At 47.2% G+C, this 17,897-nt stretch overlaps 1 protein-coding gene across 1 annotated transcript in view; it reads right to left on the minus strand.

The window, feature by feature from the left end:
* The window catches only part of CD164 (CD164 molecule), a 73,844-nt gene that overhangs the window by 54,564 nt on the left and 1,383 nt on the right, over positions 1-17,897 (minus strand). The window contains exons 2-3 of the mRNA XM_030199189.1: positions 15,313-15,317; positions 9,954-10,038 (exon numbers count right to left, since the gene is read on the minus strand). Of these exons, the coding sequence (XP_030055049.1) occupies positions 9,954-10,017 (64 nt within the window). The 5' untranslated portion in view covers positions 10,018-10,038; positions 15,313-15,317. The remainder of the gene's footprint in view (positions 1-9,953; positions 10,039-15,312; positions 15,318-17,897) is intronic.

The following is a 17,897-nucleotide window of genomic DNA, read 5'->3' on the forward strand; positions in this document are numbered from 1 at the left end:
AATGACAGAACTAAGGTTCTTGAGATAACTAGATGACACTTAAATAGTGCGATTGATGACCCTGAGATTCGCAATAGGATGAAGGAAAATTCCTTCTTGGGCATTAGAAAGTAAAATTGCATTCTGCAGAATAGAGCGAGGAAATGGCCGAAGGCCCAAGGTCACCAAGAAAAATATAAACTGGGATGTTTGCAGAGGAGACAAAAGACTGTGCGCCAACCTGACTAAACAAAGAGAAAATCAGAGATATCTGATGAGAGATCAAATGAGAGATCAAATGAGAGGCCTGGCTACAATCACCACCCAACCTAGAGACTGTAAGAAATGCAACACCCGGTGCGTGACCTGAGAACTCTGCTGATAAGACTTTCTCCAATTAGGCAGTCGTCTAGGTAAGAATGAAATGACCCTAAGAGCGCAATGAACATCCTCTTAGATCTATAAAAGAACGGAAGAGAGAGTACTGCTGAAAATGACCGGTTAATGCATAAGCAAAAAACTAGCCATTCTCTGGATCCTGAGGAGAAGAGGAAGGGTGACCAAGGACACCAGTTAAATAGGGCTACAAACTCCAACCCTATCTCTATGGCGTTCCATAGTTGGGTAAGTTCTGAATATAGAAAGTTCTGAATATAGGAGTCCACCAGCTATGGTAGTACGCTCCGGACAGAAAAAAATTGTCCCAGTATGAACGTCTGATTCACCGGCCTGTAATTTCTTGGATCTCCCTAATCCACATACCACTAATCCACGTACCACGGTCATGCATCCTCCCTCACTGAGAGGTAGATTGTAAGCTCCTTTGAGCAGGGAACGTCCTTCTTTGTTAATTTGTACAGCACTGCGTAACCCTAGTAGCGCTCTAGAAATGTTAAGTAGTAGTAGTAGTACCAGACTCACACCCAATAGATATGAATGTTGAGCTTGTTTCAGGTTAAAACACCGAACCTAGGCCCAGGGTCCCCGGTGTTTCTAGTGGTGAACAGCCATGGCAAATATTGTATGCGTTAGTTTGCAGAATTACTGCAAAGCCTTGCTTTTGGAGCAGAGATTTCTGTTCGATACTCTCGTGAGAGGTTTTTTTTTTTTTTTTCTTTTCTTTAATGCTGTTCTGGCTGTAGAAAGGTGGACATTTGAGCTTCCCCAGAATGGCAAAACTTATGTACCTATGCCCATTAGATATGAATGCTGGACTTGATGGACTTTAGGCCTTACCCAGCATAACCATACTTATGTACCTATGGTATAAATACACAGGAAGTGAGTGAATCCCCTTCCAATTGAAAGAACACTCTGGAGTGAAGGCGCATAGAATGAAAATGAAAAAGGACAAACTTGGAAATTACCTGTAACGAAAAAAGTGAAGTTGTGCCACAGCCACTTGGTGAAGGCAGTGTAGACAAGACTGTATCTGAATTCAAGAAAGCTTGATATAACATCAGGTCTCTAAGGAAGAGGAAGACATAGCAGATGGTATGTATAGGCATACTGGACCAAACCAGGATGTTTATAATCTGCCAATGCTGAACTGATAGAGTAGTGACAAACACGAGTAGATGGTTTGAGGACCGTCCACTATCTTTAAGTGAAAGGATGACTTTATTCTCTAAGTGACCATATGTCCTGTAAAAACCAGAAGAAAGCTAAAATGAAAAATGAGAGGCTTCAAGGCAGTTGGAAAAGAAGGGAAGACATGAATAAAGCATGCCTGCTAAGGCAGCTGAGTGATTGGGAGCTTGGTAGACAGGACTGTCCCTCAGAGAATATGAAAGAGCTGATATATCCCCATGGCATCTGAACAATATACTGTATGCCTCTAGAGAAGGCTTCTTAAAGTCGGAAAAAGAAAACACTGTGTAACACTACAGCCATTGAGAGTGTCTGTTAAGTTCTTAAAACACTATATAACATCATACGCATGGAGTAAAATGCTTGAAAGGAACTAAGATATTATGGTCAGAATTGCAAAGTACCAATCAATTGACTCTTAGACAATGTAGTCCTATTCACCAGGGAATGAGAAAGACAGAAATTTACTCTATGCCTATAGAGAAAGTTTCTAAAGTTCTTAAAACACTGTATAATACTACAGCTATTGAGGAAAATGCTTGAAATGAATTATGATATTATGATAAGATGCAGATTTTCCACCAGGCAATGAAAAATGACTGAGCACCAGAAAAAACTAGTGTTAACAGCCCCATGATACATAGAAATTTAAAAGAAGAAAAGCTTGTTATATATCCATATATGAAAGGAGCCCCCTTTCAACCAAATATTGCCTGCTGATGTGAAGAGCATTTTAGAATACGCCGTTCAGCACATACAAAAGTGTACACATCTTGGAGCCGAACTGCTCTATGAACTGCAGCCTTACCTTCAGCAGAGAGATCCCCGACTGATAAGATGGAGGGAGAAACAAAATGGCCGCCGTTCGCTCCACTGGCCCTGTGGCGATCGTCGACAGCGCGCCCGACACCTCCGAACAAGCGGAGCCCAGTAGAACGGCGAAGAAACAACAGCCGGCGAAAAAGGCCCCGAAAAAACTGGAGGCAGCACCGGACCCGAAGAAACCTTGAAGGGAGAGCAAAATTTACATGTTCCGGCTGCGTGAACTGCGCGACGCTGACCGACAGCAGCTGTTTGAACTTTTAAGTCATATCGGAAAAAACAGGTGGCCGCGCTTACGCGGTTCGCACCTTTCTTTTTTTTTTTTCATTTGTTTAAACTGCCGCCGCCAAAACGCAAGAAAATGGAGGAAATTAAATCTGACGAGAAAAATCGCTGTTTAAAGTCACAGATACTGAATTATTTTCTTCTGTTTTTTTTTGTTTTTTTTTTTATAACCCCTCAATCATAATAAAACACTGGAGCTGCCTGCTCGTTAGAAGTCTGGGGAAAGAAAGGCTGCTTCTTTGAATTTACTTTTATTTGATTTAATTCTTTTAAAGCAGCTACCTGTTAAAAGTGGCTGCCTCTCCCAAAGACGGTACACCTTTCCAGAGAAAGGGACGGCCCTTCCCTGCTAAGCCAGGGAGATGGGGAGGAAGGGGGGTGGACTCGAGACACCCGAGTTTAACACCCCCGAGGCTGTCAAAGAAAGAAGAGAAAGGAAACCCTGTCAAGCCTCTAAATAAGATTCCAGGCACAGAAGAATTATCACAAATATCTGTAATATCTAAAGAGAAAAGGAGAGAGACTAATGGGCTCACTTCCTACCTGCTGGGAGACTGAGAAAATACTGAGGCTAAGGTCACATGGCCAGGGCTCCTATTGGCTCTCTAGAGTCAGAGTTTTTTCTCAGTCTCCACCTGCTGGTAGGCGAGCACAACCCATCAGTCCAATCCTGGTCCGGTCCGGAGGGATGCTAAGGAATGTTCTCGTTGCCTTTACTATGTGTTGAATTCAGTTCAGTTATGGGTCTATGGGAGGGGGGTAATTTCATAACAGAGGCACTAACAATTATATGCCACTTTTGTACATAGTTTAGAACAGAACAGAGGTTTTCCACCCATTCCATACCCAGCCAGTCAGGGTCTCCAGGACACCCCCACTGAATTCAATGGGGACATCCTGAAAACCCCGACCAGCTGGGTATGCCCTGAGAACTGAGCTGAAAACCTCTAGTTTAGAATAAAGGTATTTGCATGCACATATGCATGTAACTGCCAATATTCTGCCTAAGCACAATTCTATACATTGTACCAAGATTTCTGCGCAGAAATCGAAGTGTATTCCATAACAATGTACATAAGCTAATTAACAAGCTAATCAGCACTGCTAATTGGATGCTATCAGCACTAATTGGCATTAATTAGAATTTATGCGCAGAACTAAGTGTATTCTATAATGTTGGTCTAAGCGTATTTTATAGTGTGATGTGCATAAATTCTAAGTCGCGTAGTTTGAAAGTGGGCATGGCCACGGGGATGGAATGGACGGGTCATGGGTGTTTCTAAAATCTATGTGCATTGTTATAGAATACATGCGCTCCATGCATAATTTGTGTGTCCAAGTTTTACTTGGTGTAACATCCCATGACTAAAATCTAGTCATGCAGAGCAACACTGTGTATTCTATATATCACATGGAAATTTAGGCTTAATTCTACAAAGCACGCCTAAATTAAGGCATACTTTGTACGTGAATTTCATTTCAGCGCCGATTTTTTAGGCGTGATATATAGAATCTAGTCCTTAATGTACATAGTATGTACTGAACAGACATGTAGAACAAGGACTGCAACTGCAATACTAATAATGGCTGTATTCAGACGCTATCCATATAGGCAAACGGTTGGGCAGGTTTTTTGTTGCTTGGTTATACGGCTTGCAGTTATCACTGTAAACGGCCTGTCCAGTCTGCCCATCCACAGCAACCACTAACTCCTCCTCCTCCTCCTCCTCCTAAGAGATCCCACGTGCCTGTCTTATGCTTTCCTACATTCAGACAAAGTCCTCATCTCCACCACCTCCACCACCCTTTCCGTGAAAAAGTATCTCCTTAGATAACTCCTTCATTTGAAAGAGGCTCACCTCCTGTACATTAATGCCATGGAGATATTTAAACGTCTCTCTCATAGCCCCTCTCCCAGCTTTCTTCTAAACTATACATATTGACAAGGACAGCCCAAGGCAATCTGCTGCCCGAGGCAGGGTTGAGATGCCGCTCCTGACCCCACCCCTGGCATCTTCCCCTTCCCTCAACCCAACTTTCTCCCTTCCAAAAGGGATTCTCATTGGCTGTCCTGCCACCGGCCTCCTCGCTCCACTTTGTCCCACCTCTGAGGAAACAGGAAGTTACATCAAAAGGCGGGCCGAAGTAGGGAGAAGAGGCCGGTGCTGGCAGAAGGGCATCCCATGTGAATCACTGCCCCTACCACTGCTGCCTTTTGGAAAAGAACAAAAACAAGGCAAATGCGGGGAAGAGGGCTGAGGAGGAAAGGGGAGAGTGTCGTTCTATGGAGAATGCCGCCTGAGGCCCCCGCCTTAGGTGGCTTAAAGGTACAGCTGCCACTGCATATGGAGAGCCAAAGTGCAGCATTTAGGCGTGCGCCTTTATGCCTGCATAGGTATGCTTCAATGTTGGCATGTAAATGCCAACCTCCACTATAATTGTATAATGGAAAATAGACACACAGATCTCACTATAGAATTCTCACTTGGCACCCAGCACTTTGGCTATGAACGTTCGGCACACTTTATAGAATTGCTCCCTTATTCCCCCAGATTCTATATAGCGTGACTGTAATTGTGCGCACAAATCAGTTTGTATGCTGAATCTGCGTGCACAATTTACTTAATAAGCCTATCAGCGCCAATAACTGCCATTTCACAAGCAATCATTGACACTAATCAGCATCAATTAGAACTTACACGCACAACTTGCTAGGCATACTCTAGCGTGGTGTGCATAAATTCTAATGCCTATTGCCAAAAAGGGGGCATGGCCATGGGTGTGGAATGAGCAGGTTGTGGGCATTCCAAATCCAGCATATGCAAGAACCTTCCTTTTCCTGCTGCTGCCATTCTACGTCATACTGTGCCAGTCCTGAAGATTGAGCGTTGTATGGGCCCTCCTGGAACTAGCATGGGAAGGTAAAGGTTTCAGTAGTGGCCAAGAAGACTGGAAAAACAGGGGGGGGGGGGGGGGGGGGGAGGGGGAAGATAGGTAGTGGGAGTGGTACAGATGGCAAGGAGAGATTGAGGAGGGAGGCACAACACTGAATTACAGGGAGAGGGATGCAGTGGTGGGGGTCTCAGCTCACTTCGTAGGGGGGAGGGGGGACACGGTTGAAGATTCACCTAGGGCATCTAATACCCTTGGATCAGCCCTGCTGTTAACAGCAGACACTAGGTCCCTAAGTTTATTGGATTTCTTGCCTACCCATGTTAAAGGAGCTGCAACAAAGCAGCTCACCGCCCTTTCCCCTACATGGTCTTCATCCAACCTTACTTTTATTGGTTTAACTCGTGCTAAAGGCGAGTTGCACAACAGAAATAAACTCTCTTAAAGGGAAACGAACACGTCTTCTTACTAGAAGGCATTACGCAACTCAACTGAGCTTGTGTCCAGCTGCACTCTCTCCATTCTGACGTCCCACGGAAGTCCTGCATGACATCAGCCCAACAGAGCGACTGCCAGGCTCTGCCAAGCCGATGCCCACCAATGAGTCTTCTAACAGTTTAGCAAAGGCCCTGGCTGTTTCGCGTTGCCCCAGTTGCACAGAGAGGTCAACCCGAACTCTTTACTGAGGAAGCTCAGTAAAGGCTTAAATTGTTTCCCATCAATTTAACTAGCAAAGGGATGGAGGCGACAGGGCGGTAGTTGGTGACATCACTCGGTGGTTTCTTGGGGTTTTTAGGTATTGGTATAAGTAGAATGTTTCAAATAAAAATGCACTCTGAGAATTTACAAACTGCGGCCTTAATTTATTGATATACAAACACATATCAATACAATACATACACTTAAGGTGTTTGAGGAACAGATTGAGTAAAGCCTATGTGGATGAGATACACAGATCGTCTCCCTTGACGAGTGAAACAACAATTCATTAAACTGTTTATAACCCTACGCATATCTGACGGCTTGGACATTGGGATAAGCCGTTTGGGATTTTCAGTCTATGTACACGTTACAGCGTGGGATGCTGCCGTGAAAATATATTTATACGGCGGATTGACAACAAAGAAGGACTACTGGTTGATTCCACGGGGTGGACTAAGCTGAAACGTGTGTTTGTTAGGATATATTTATACAAGATGGGTTTACAGATGAAGTATCCCCTGGCCATAAAAACAATGCAAGACCTAACTATCTTCTGAAGGCTACTGAAAACAGATCTGTTCAAGACATACCATAAACATCCATCTTAAATACTATATAATAAGACTATACACGACCTAGACACAAACAAAATCTTATCACTTGACTGATTAAGCTTTTTGTTATTAGTGAACAAGCACTACCACTTCAATCCTTATGTTGAATATGGTCTCTCCATAGTCAATGACCTAATAATGTATGTTATAATCCAATTACTCAGGAACCTTCATGCAATACCATAATGTATTCTTCTTTACCATGTATGTATGCACATGGTGTATATATATATATATATATATATATATATATATATATATATATATATACATACCATGATCTGTTCCATGTATGTTACCATGTATGTATGCACCTTAACCCAACACCATTTGTAATTCTGTTACCCGGAAATGGCAACCGCCATACGGCAAATGTAAGCCACATTGAGCCTGCAAATTGGTGGGAAAATGTGGGATACAAATAAATAAATAAATAAATAAAAAGTAGAAGTGTGCATGTGGGCGTATGCTGGAGAGTCTGTGAAAAGGTATGGAGAGGGAAGTCTGTGCACCTGAAGTGTTTGTATTGTACTGATACGTGTTGCCGGAGAACGTGGTGAAGAGTTTAAAAAGGGGTTAGATGGTTTCCTAAAGAACAAGTCCATAAACCACTACTAAATGGACTTGGGAAAAATCCACAATTCCAGGAATAACATGTATAGAATGTTTGTACGTTTGGGAAGCTCGCCAGGTGCCCTTGGCCTGGATTGGCCGCTGTCGTGGACAGGATGCTGGGCTCGATGGACCCTTGGTCTCTTCCCAGTGTGGCATTACTTATGTGTATCAATAAATTAAGGACGCAGTTTGTAAATTCTCAAGAGTGCATTTTTATTTGATGTGTAAGGAACAGCACTCTGTATATAATTTATTCATTACATTTGTACCCCGCACTTTCCCGCTCATCGCAGGCTCAATACAGCTTACATAGTAACATGAGAGAATACAATCTATAATATCAGAATCAACAAAGGAGGTATGTGGTAGGACAAATGAACAAGGGGTAAATGGGATAAAAGAGGTATGAGAGAAAGGATAGGGATAGGTAAGGAAGTGGAGCGATGAAGAGCATGGAGGGTAAGAAGATTGGTAGGAGGTACTTTCTGAGTCTGCACTTTGACACATAAAATAATGTACGGATTAGCTCTGGAATACATGATTCCTCTAATAGATCTCCCACCTAGAAATGCCATCACAACAGCACGCTCCTTTTTACAACTACATTACCCATCTTGCAGGCGTGTCAAATACAAGCTTCTTTTTGCCTCTACTTTCCACTACTCCAGCCCGAAGACTTGGAATGCTCTTCCCCTGTACCTAAAACCGCAAGCTGACCACCATGTTTTCAAGAAGCTGCTGAAAACGTACCTTTTTGAAAAAGTGTATTCCATCAGTAATTCTACTGTTTAGCCATCCTAATTGCTGCTAGAGTTTTATCCTTATTCTACTGTAAAATTCATGTGTTGTATCTTTTAACTTTTGTAATTCATGGAAGCCACATTGTGCCTGCATTTGTGGGAAAATGTGGGGTAGAAATTAACCCTACATAAATAAATAAATAATTGTTAATGATTAGATGAACCAGTAGATGGATGGGTTGCTTAGGTTTGCCTATGGTAGGTCAAGTTGTTCGGGCAAATCTGTTTGAATAGATGGGTTTTGAGTAGTTTCCTAAAGTGAAGGTATTGATTAGTCGACCGAATGTATGTAGGTATATTGGATTGTAAGTAGAACGTTGGCTTGTTCAGTAGGGAATGAACCTTGCTGTAGTAGGTTGTTTGGGTGGGAGATGAGTTCTGTCTGCCTGTCTTATCTAGATTGTAAGCTCTTTGAGCAGGGACTGTCTTTTTGTGTATGGTGTACAGTGCTGTGTATGCCTTGTAGCGCTATAGAAATGATAAGTAGTAGTAGTAGTAGTAGCTGAGTAGAAGCTTAGCGGAGATTAGGTGGCAGCACCGGTGGTGGGAGTTGGGGCCATTGGTTGGGAGGTGGGGCTAGTGCTGGGCAGACTTCTACACAAGGTTGCCAGATGGGCGGTTTTCCTGCCCAATTGGGCGACTTTCCGCGACTCGCTGTGGGAATTTTTTTGACCGCTGCGGGTCGCGGTTTTTTGGGCGGCTTTGCGTTCGGTTGTGCGGGGTTTCTTTTGTTCTTCGGCTGTGGTTTTTGCGGTGCGGGGGGGGGGGCGTAGTTAATGGCATAGGGGGTGGAGCTGTGAAGGTCAGGGGGTGGGGGTATGCAGTTTTGGGCGGGTTTAGAACCAGTGTTGCCAGGTGGGCGGTTTTACCGCCCAATTGGGCGGTTTTCCGCGACCCGCCGCAGGAAATTTTTGCCCGCGGCGGGTTGCGGTTTTTTGGGCGGCCTTTTGGGTTTCTGTGCGGTTTTTCGGGCGGCTTTTTGCCTTTTTCGGCCGCGGGGGGCGGGGTTAGTGACGTTTTTTGGGCGGGGTTAGTGACGTTTTGGGCGGGCCGATGACGTGGGAGGCGGGGCCGATGACGTGGGAGGCGGGGCTGATGACGGGGAGGCGGGGCCGATGACGGGGAGGCGGGGGCGGTGACGGCGGGGGCGGGGCCGGTGACGGCGGGGGTGATGACGCGGGGGTGGGGGTGTCAGGGGCGGGGTTTGTGTTTGGGCGGGTTTTGGGCTGGTTTTTGGGCTGGATTGGGCTAGAAAAAAATTTTCCACCTGGCAACCCTGTTTAGAACTGGTTTGGGGTGGGAAAAATTATTTAAATCTGGCAACCCTACTTCTACAGTCTGTGCCTTGAAAATGGCAGGAACAAATCAAGGTCAGGTATACACATATGAGTTTAGCTTGTTGGGCTGACTGGCTGGACCGTACAAGGTCTTTCTCTGCCGTCATCTACTGTGTTACTAGTAGTAGAAGCTGGTTGGGCTGTTGTTGCTCTTGTGCTGTCATTTGAAGTTTTGCAAGTGGTGGCCACAGAAACGCCCAACTGGACACCTGCCGGGGGGGGGGGGGGGGGGAGGCCAATTAAACATTAACATCCACTCCAGCTGTCCTGGTCTACGCGGCCCTTCCGTTCCCCTCCCCCCTCCTCTCATTACTCACCGCTAGCGACGGGCAGGAGGAGGCTGATGAGGGGCAGCAGGAGCAGCGCTTCTTCCCGCCTCATTGTACCTCCGTCTCGCTCTCTCTCACGCCGTTACACCGCGCGCGCTCGTCCACACACACCGCCTCCCTCGCGCTTCTAACTTTCGCCTGACACGCGGTCACCTGATCCCGCCGGCGCCGCCTCCAACCCGCGAAGGACAGGGGGGGGGAGGGGAAGAGGGCAGCGCACCAGAGCCTTCTCTCTCGCCTTCTTGGTCTTCCTTCAGCAACAGTTGCTCTTCAACATGTCCTACTTGTAAAATTCAGCTACTTACTTCATTGCCCTATTTTGCAGCAAGATGACATAAAGGACTTAAAAATTCACTCCCCCCCCCCTTGTTTTCCGTCAATGAAACGTTCCGTTACGTCATTGCACGTAACTATCGTGATTCTGGCTAATACGTGTCCACAATTATGACAGCGCGGCCGGTGGCCATATTTGATGTGGGCAGCAGGGGTGGCTTAACTGCTGTGGCAGGGACTGAAACTAGCTACAATGAGATTGGTTTTCCTCAGTCTAGTTTTGGGCAGGAGGGGGAGGGGGAAGGGGCATCTACATTTACAAAGACTTTTAACTATACGTCACTACTACTACTACTACTATTTAACATTTCTAAAGCGCTACTAGGGTTACGCAGCGCTGTACAATTTAACATAGAAGGACAGTCCCTGCTCAAAGATCTTACAATCTAATAACCTGGGGAACTGGGTTCAATGCCCACTGCAGCTCCTTATTCCTCTGGGCAAGTCACTTAACCCTCCATTGCCCCTGGTACAATATGTAAGCTGCTTTGATTGTAACCATAGAAAGGCAGTAGATCAAGTCCCATCCCCTAAATGAAATGAAGTGCACCACTATATAAGAAAATTGTGGGTGTCTCTGCACGTGCGAGTCGAAAAGCAACATATGTTTACTTTGATGCCCCTGAAAATAGAGTGTAGACAGCACGAGACACTTTCCAAAGTAAATCATCCATGCATATTAGTTTTATGCCTTCATTGGACCCTACCTGTCCTTCCTGTCTGTTATCACCCCATCTCCCTCCTCCCTTTTCTATCCAAGATACTTGAACCTGCTGTTCACCACCACTGCCTTGACTTTCTTTCATCTCAAGCTATTCTTGATCCACTTCAATTTGGCTTTCGCCCCCTTCATTCAACTGAAACAACGCTTGCTAAGGTCTCCAATGATCTGTTCCTGGCCAGATTCAAAGCAGGGTTGCCAGGTGGAAAATATTTTTCCAGCCTAAAGGAGCCCAAAATCCAGCCCAAAACCCGCCCAAACTCAAACCCCGCCCCTGACACCCCCGCCCCCGCGTCATCACCCCCGCCCCCGCCGTCATCGGCCCCGCCTTCCCCGTCACTAACCCCGCCTCCCACGTCACTAACCCCGCCTCCCACGTCACTAACCCCGCCCAAAAACGTCACTAACCCCGCCCACCGCAGCCGAAAAAGCCACCTAAAAAAACCGCCCGAAGCACAAAAACCAGCCCAAAAAACCGCAACCCGCCGCGGGCAAAAATTTCCCGCGGCGGGTCGCGGAAAACCGCCCACCTGGCAACACTGATTCAAAGGTCTCTATTCATAGGCGGTGGATGGCCCAACTGTTTGGGGAGGTTAAAGGGGGCGGGGTTAGGGGGTGGGGCCATGGGTGGAGCTTAAATCCATAATTGTCTGATAATACACAGAAAAAAATAAATAAATAAAAATAAAAGTCACAATTAATACCTTTTATTAAATTTAGATATTAGCTATGTATCATATGTCAAAGAATAAAGTTGTTGCTCAAAGCATATACTAACCACAATCGCTCAACTGCAAAACACTATGCACAACGTTGTGCAAAAGCACACTCAGAACCATAAATATTACACTGGGCAGAACCTAATACACCAATATACCACCCATACGGAAAATGCAGACCGTCAACAATATGAAACAAGGGATCATATCATCACAATTCTCATGTAGAGCCACAAAACACCCTAATTCATGTTTAATGTGGGATAAAATGCCATAAATAAGTAAATAAATATAAACTTTTAATGTTGAGCACCTGATTCTCAAAGTGGACATATTCCAAACACTATAATGAAAATAAAATGATCTTTTCTACCTTTGTTGTCTGGTGACTGTTTTTCTAATCATGCTGGCCAAGTATCCGATTCTGCTGCTATCTGTCCTCTTAACTCCGTTTCCAGGGCTTCCTTTCCATTTATTTCTTTACTTTCCGCCTTTCTTCTTCATTTCTTGCCTTACATCCGTAAGTAAAGCTGGGTCCTCTGCAGACTTGACTGTCCAGTGGATCCAGCTTCTGCCTATTTTCTCCATCGATGTGCAGGTTTTCTCCCTTTTCCCTCATCTTATCTCCTTCCTCTCTCTTCCCTCCCCTCCATCCATGCCCAGCATTTTTTCTCTCTCCTTTCCCCTCCATCCATGTGCATCTCCTTCCTCTGTCTTCCCTCCTCTCCATGCATGTCCAGAATTTCTCCCCTTCATTCATGTGCATCTCCTTCCTGTCTTCCCTTCCCTCCATCCATGTCCAACAACCCTCCTCTCTCCCCTGTCCTCCATCCATCCAAGTCCATCAACCCTCCTCCCCACTAGCCACCCATGTCCAGCAACCCTCCTCTCTCCCCTGCCTCCCCTCCATCCACCCATGTCCAGCAACCCTCCTCTCCCCTCTAGCCACCCACCCATGTCCAGCAAATCTTCTCTCCCCTGACCTCCCCTCCACCCATGTCCAGCAACCCTCCTCTCTCCCCTGCCCTCCCCTCCATCCATGTCCAGCAACCCTGTTCTCTCCCCTGCCCTCCATCCACCCATGTCCAGCAACCCTGCTCTCCCCTCTAGCCACCCACCCATGTCCAGCAACCCTCCTCTCTCTCCTGCCATCCCTTCTATCCACCCACCCATGTCCAGCAACCCTCCTCTCTCCCCTGCCATCCCCTCTATCCACCCATTCCAGCAACCCTCCTCTCCCCTGCCATCCCCTCTATCCACCCACCCATTCCAGCAACCCTCCTCTCCCCTGCCCTCCATGCACATCCAGCAATTCCCTTCTGTCCCCTGCCTCCCTCCATCCATACCCAGCCCGATTCTCCTCTCCCCTGCCTCCATCCATCTGGGCCAGCGGCGCCCTGGGTCTCCCCTTTCCCTCCCCTTGCTTACTATCTGCCCCGCGCCATCTTTAATTTACCTCCGCTCCATCCCCAGCGTCGACTCGGCCACATCATTTCAAAACCCGCCCTGCTGCCCGTCTCTATTCTCCCCTCGCTCCCTTCGCGACGTGATTCGTGCCACAGACAGAGTCCCGCCTTCTGACATCATTTCCTCGAGGGCGGGACTCTGCAGAACGAATCACGTCGCAAAGGGAGCGAGGGGAGAATAGAGACGGGCAGCAGGGCGGGCTTTGAAATGATGCGGCCAACGCTGGGGACGGAGCGGAGGTAAATTAAAGATGGCACGGGGCAGATAGTAATTAACGGAAAGGGAGGGAAGGGGACACTCACGGCGCCACTCGCCCGGCTGGGGAGGCTTAGCCTCCCCAAGCCTCTTATACCGGGCGCCTATGCTTATCCTTCTCAATCTTTCTGCTGCTTTTGACACTGTTGATCACAGCCTACTCCTTGATACGCTGGCCTCACTTGGATTTCAGGGCTCTGTTCTTTCCTGGTTTTCTTCTTATCTCTCCCAGCGTACCTTTAGTGTATACTCTAGTGGATCTTCCTCTACTTCTATCCCACGGTCAGTTGGTGTACCTCAGGGATCTGTCCTGGGATCTCTTCTTTTCTCCATCTTGTCACGTCTGTGGCCGTGACCACCCTCATTCTTACCCTGTTTCGGGGAGTCAGTGGCTGTGCTGGCTTCTGCTTGTCTCTGTGTCTGTCTCTGCCTTAGTTTCTCTCTGGCTCTGTGTGCTGATTGCCCTACTGAACCTCACCTGTGTGGGCTATGCCTCTTCCAAGATGGCTGCCGACTCCTCGATGCCAGTATCCAAGATGGCTCCCGCTGTTCCTTCCTGCGGGCTGACTTCTCTGTGTGTCAAGCCTCTGTTTGGATGCAAGGTGATTGCTGCAGCTGTGCCTCTGGTATGAAGGGCTTTATTAATCACTTAGAGACTACAGTCCTTGCCTTTGCATTTCGTCTAAGGGCCCTGGTATGTAGAGTGCTCTGTACACTGCTACAGAGATTGCTCTGTGTATGTTCCTAGTGTTTGACTAGCTAGCTTGGGCACAGCTTTGCTTGTTAGCCTGTGTACAGCTTTACTAGTTCTCCTGAGATTGCTCTGTGTATGTTCCTGGTGTATGACTTGTTAGCTTGGGCACAGCTTTGTTTGTCAGCCTGTGTACAGCTTTCCTGTGTTTGCTTAGTGTATGTTTCTTGTGTATGACTGGTTTGCTTGGGCATAGCTTTCCTATTAGCTTATGTACAGTTTACTAGTCTTTTGTGTTTAGCCTTCTGGTTTTCCCGTGTGTGTTTTCTTTTGCCTCTGGAGCTTCAGCCCTTGTTCAGTCTGTTGCCAGTACTCCTTGATACTGAAGCTCCAACCTTAGTCTTGTTCCTTGACCTGACCATTGCTTTAAACCTGCCTACTGCCGGAACCCGGACATTCCCTGCCTGTCTGCCTTGCCTTCGCCTAGGTGCCTGGGGGCACTCCTGGATCCTCATTCCTGCTGTTCCTGCTTGCAAGTTCCAGTTCCGGTTTTTCCTGTAAGTCCTGCCGGCTGCCCGAACTTGAGGGCTCAACCCTCTGGGAAAGGTGGTTAAGCGTAGGTGAAGCCTAGGTCCAGTGTGTTCCAGTCCAGCGGGTTCCAGTCCCGTGGGTTCCGCCCCAGTGTGTTCCAGTCCAGCGGGTTTCACTCCTGTATGTTCCAGTCCAGTGGGGCCACTCCAGTGTGTTCCAGTCCAGCGGGCTCCACTCCAGTGCGCACCCGTCCGGTGCGTTCCAGTTCCGTGTATTCCGGTGTAGAACTCCAGTCCGTGGTTCCAGTCCAGTCTTGTCTCATCTCTACCTTGAAGGTGATCTTGCCTGCCACTGCCACTCCATGGTAGTGGCCCAAGGACTCACGAAACCAGTGCTCCCGGGGAAGAAGCCTGACAGTATGCCAAGGTCCTCGAGCATGCGACACATCTATACTTCTTCCCTTGGTACTCTGATCTCATCCCATGGATTTCAGTATCATCTTTACGCTGATGACTCCCAGATCTACCTCTCCACACCAGAAATCTCAGACATTGCTGCCTGGATATCTCAGTGCCATCTGAAACTAAACATGACCATGACTGAGCTTCTTATCTTTCCCCCTAAACCAACCTCTCCTCTTTCCCCATTCTCTATTTCTGTGGATAACACTCTCATCCCTGTCTCATCAGCTCGTAACCTTGGGGTCATCTTCGACTCCTCTCTCTCCTTCTCTGCACATATTCAACAGACTGCTAAAACCTGTCATTTCTTTTATAATATCAGCAAAATTTGCCCTTTCCTTTCTGAGCACACTACCAGAACCCTCATCCATACTCTTATCACCTCTCGCTTAGACTATTGCAACTTGCTTCTCACAGGTCTTCCACTTAGCCATCTCTCTCCTCTTCAATCTGTTCAAAATTCTGCTGCACGACTAATATTCCGCCAGTGTCGTTATGCTCATATTAGCCCTCTCCTCAAGTCACTTCACTGGCTTCCTATCCATTTCCGCATACAGTTCAATCTCCTCTTATTGACTTATAAGTGCATTCACTCTGCAGCTCCTCAGTACCTCTCCACTCTCATCTCTCCCTACACTCCTCCCCGGGAACTCTGTTCACTGGGTAAATCTCTCTTATCTGCACCCTTCTCCTCCACCGCTAACTCCAGACTCTGTTCCTTTTATCTTGCTGCACCATATGCCTGGAATAGACTTCCTGAGCTGGTACATCAAGCTCCATCTCTGGCCGTCTTCAAATCTAAGCTAAAAGCCCACCTTTTTGATGCTGCTTTTAACTCCTAACCCTTATTTTATCATCCTCACTTTAATATTCCCTTATCTCTTGTTTGTCCTAATTAGATTGTAAGCTCTGTCGAGCAGGGACTGTCTCTTCATGTTCAAGTGTACAGCGCTGCGTACGTCTAGTAGCGCTATAGAAATGATGAGTAGTAGTAGTAGAAGAGGGGGGAGGTAAAGTATACAGGAAGGTATGCTCAGATTTCTCTCTATTAGTGAAGGATCTCTTGGATTTTCTTCTCAGACTTTCACGAAAATAGAGAACACAGGGTTCACAAATGTTTGAAAGAGAAAAATCCAACCACTTGCTGGTACCTATGCCCACCCTTTCCTGACTCATGCTCCCAGAAATGCCAAGGGTGGCCCATCCCAAAGCTGGAGATTTACCCGCACAATGCTGGAGGTTTTTCTCACGACCCCAGCCACATCTTAAAACCAGTTTGGGCAGATGTACCTGCCAAAAACTGATATATTCTAGTCAATACATACAGAATAAAATTATTTTTGTCTATTTTTGATGTCTGATCATTTTATTTTTCTTATCGTTTGGTCCCAGTTTCTGCTTTCCTTTTCCTTAGCTGTCTTGACAGATTCTCCATGTCCATTTGGCATTTCTTCTCTCTGCATTTCACCATCCATCTTTTCTTTACATCCCTAGCTATCCTGCCCAACATTGCCCCTGTGTCCCTATCCCTATCCTCCCACCATATTGAGCATTTCCCTTCTCTCTGACTATTCTTGTCCAGTCCAACATAAATCTTGTGTCTTTATCTCCTTCCCTCCCCCCCCCCCCCCAATGCCAGCCTTTCTTCCTCTTTCTAACTTCCCTCTCAGGCCAGCAACACTCCCTCTCTCTTTCCTCTCTTCTGCCTCCCCCCCCCCCCCCCCCCACCGGGTCAATTTAAGTGCTCCTATATCTTCAGTCTAATCCAGCACCACTCCCTCTTCCTTCTTTGTCCACAGGTCCTGGCATTTCTCCCCTGTCACCTATCCCCAATCCCAGCATCTATTTATCTCCTCCTCTCTCTCACTTCATCTGTTCCCAGTGTTGCCAGATGGGTGGGCTTCCCATCCAATTGGGCTGGTTTTTAAGCCAGGATGCTGGAAATTTTCAAAGGCTGCAGGCTGCGGGAAATTGGGCTTCTTTTTCGTTGCAGCTGTGCGGGGTTTGCGCTTTTTTCGGGGGCTTCTATTGATCTAATTTGGTCCAATAGAAGCTTTTCCGGGGCTTCTATTGGTCCAATTTGGTCCAATAGAAGCTTTTCCGGGGTAGGGTTGACATCAGGGTTGGGGTTAATGACATCAGAGGTGACGTCAGGGGGCGGGGCGGTGACATTGGAGGTGGGGTTTGACTTTGGGTGGGTTTTGGGCTGGTTTAGGGCCGATTTGGGGTGGGGAAAATTTTTCCCATCTGCCCACGCTGCCTGTTCCCACAGCCCAGCATCTCTCTCACTTTCTCACTCTCCTGTTGTGATACATATCTAATATAATAAAACGCACCGTGAACGTTCTAATGAGGACAACGTTCTGTGAAGCCCTGAAGCCCTGAAGCCATCTGACGTCACTGAAGCTGTAGGGTTCGTGGATTCGTGGTGTGAAGCCTCCAAGCCAGCCAGCCGTCTCTGCCCCGCCTTCGCGAGAAAACAAACAATCGGGAAGCGAAACGTCAGGGAAGGAGGCGGCGCTCCCGACGTCTAGCCTTCCCTTCGCTGTGTTCCGCCTTCTTTTTAAGGCGGAACACAGCGAAGGGAAAGCTAGACGTCGGGAGCGCCGCCTCCTTCCCTGACGCTTCGTTGCCGGAAACGCCACGGAGGTAAATTGAAAAAGAATCAAAACAAAACGATGCATGGATGCGAGGGGGGGGGGGGAGAAGAGGGCGGGCCAGGCTGGGACATGGGAGAGAGAGGAGCATGGATGC

Source organism: Microcaecilia unicolor, chromosome 3, assembly GCF_901765095.1.
Source record: "Microcaecilia unicolor chromosome 3, aMicUni1.1, whole genome shotgun sequence".
NCBI classification, from domain to species: Eukaryota; Metazoa; Chordata; class Amphibia; order Gymnophiona; family Siphonopidae; genus Microcaecilia; species Microcaecilia unicolor.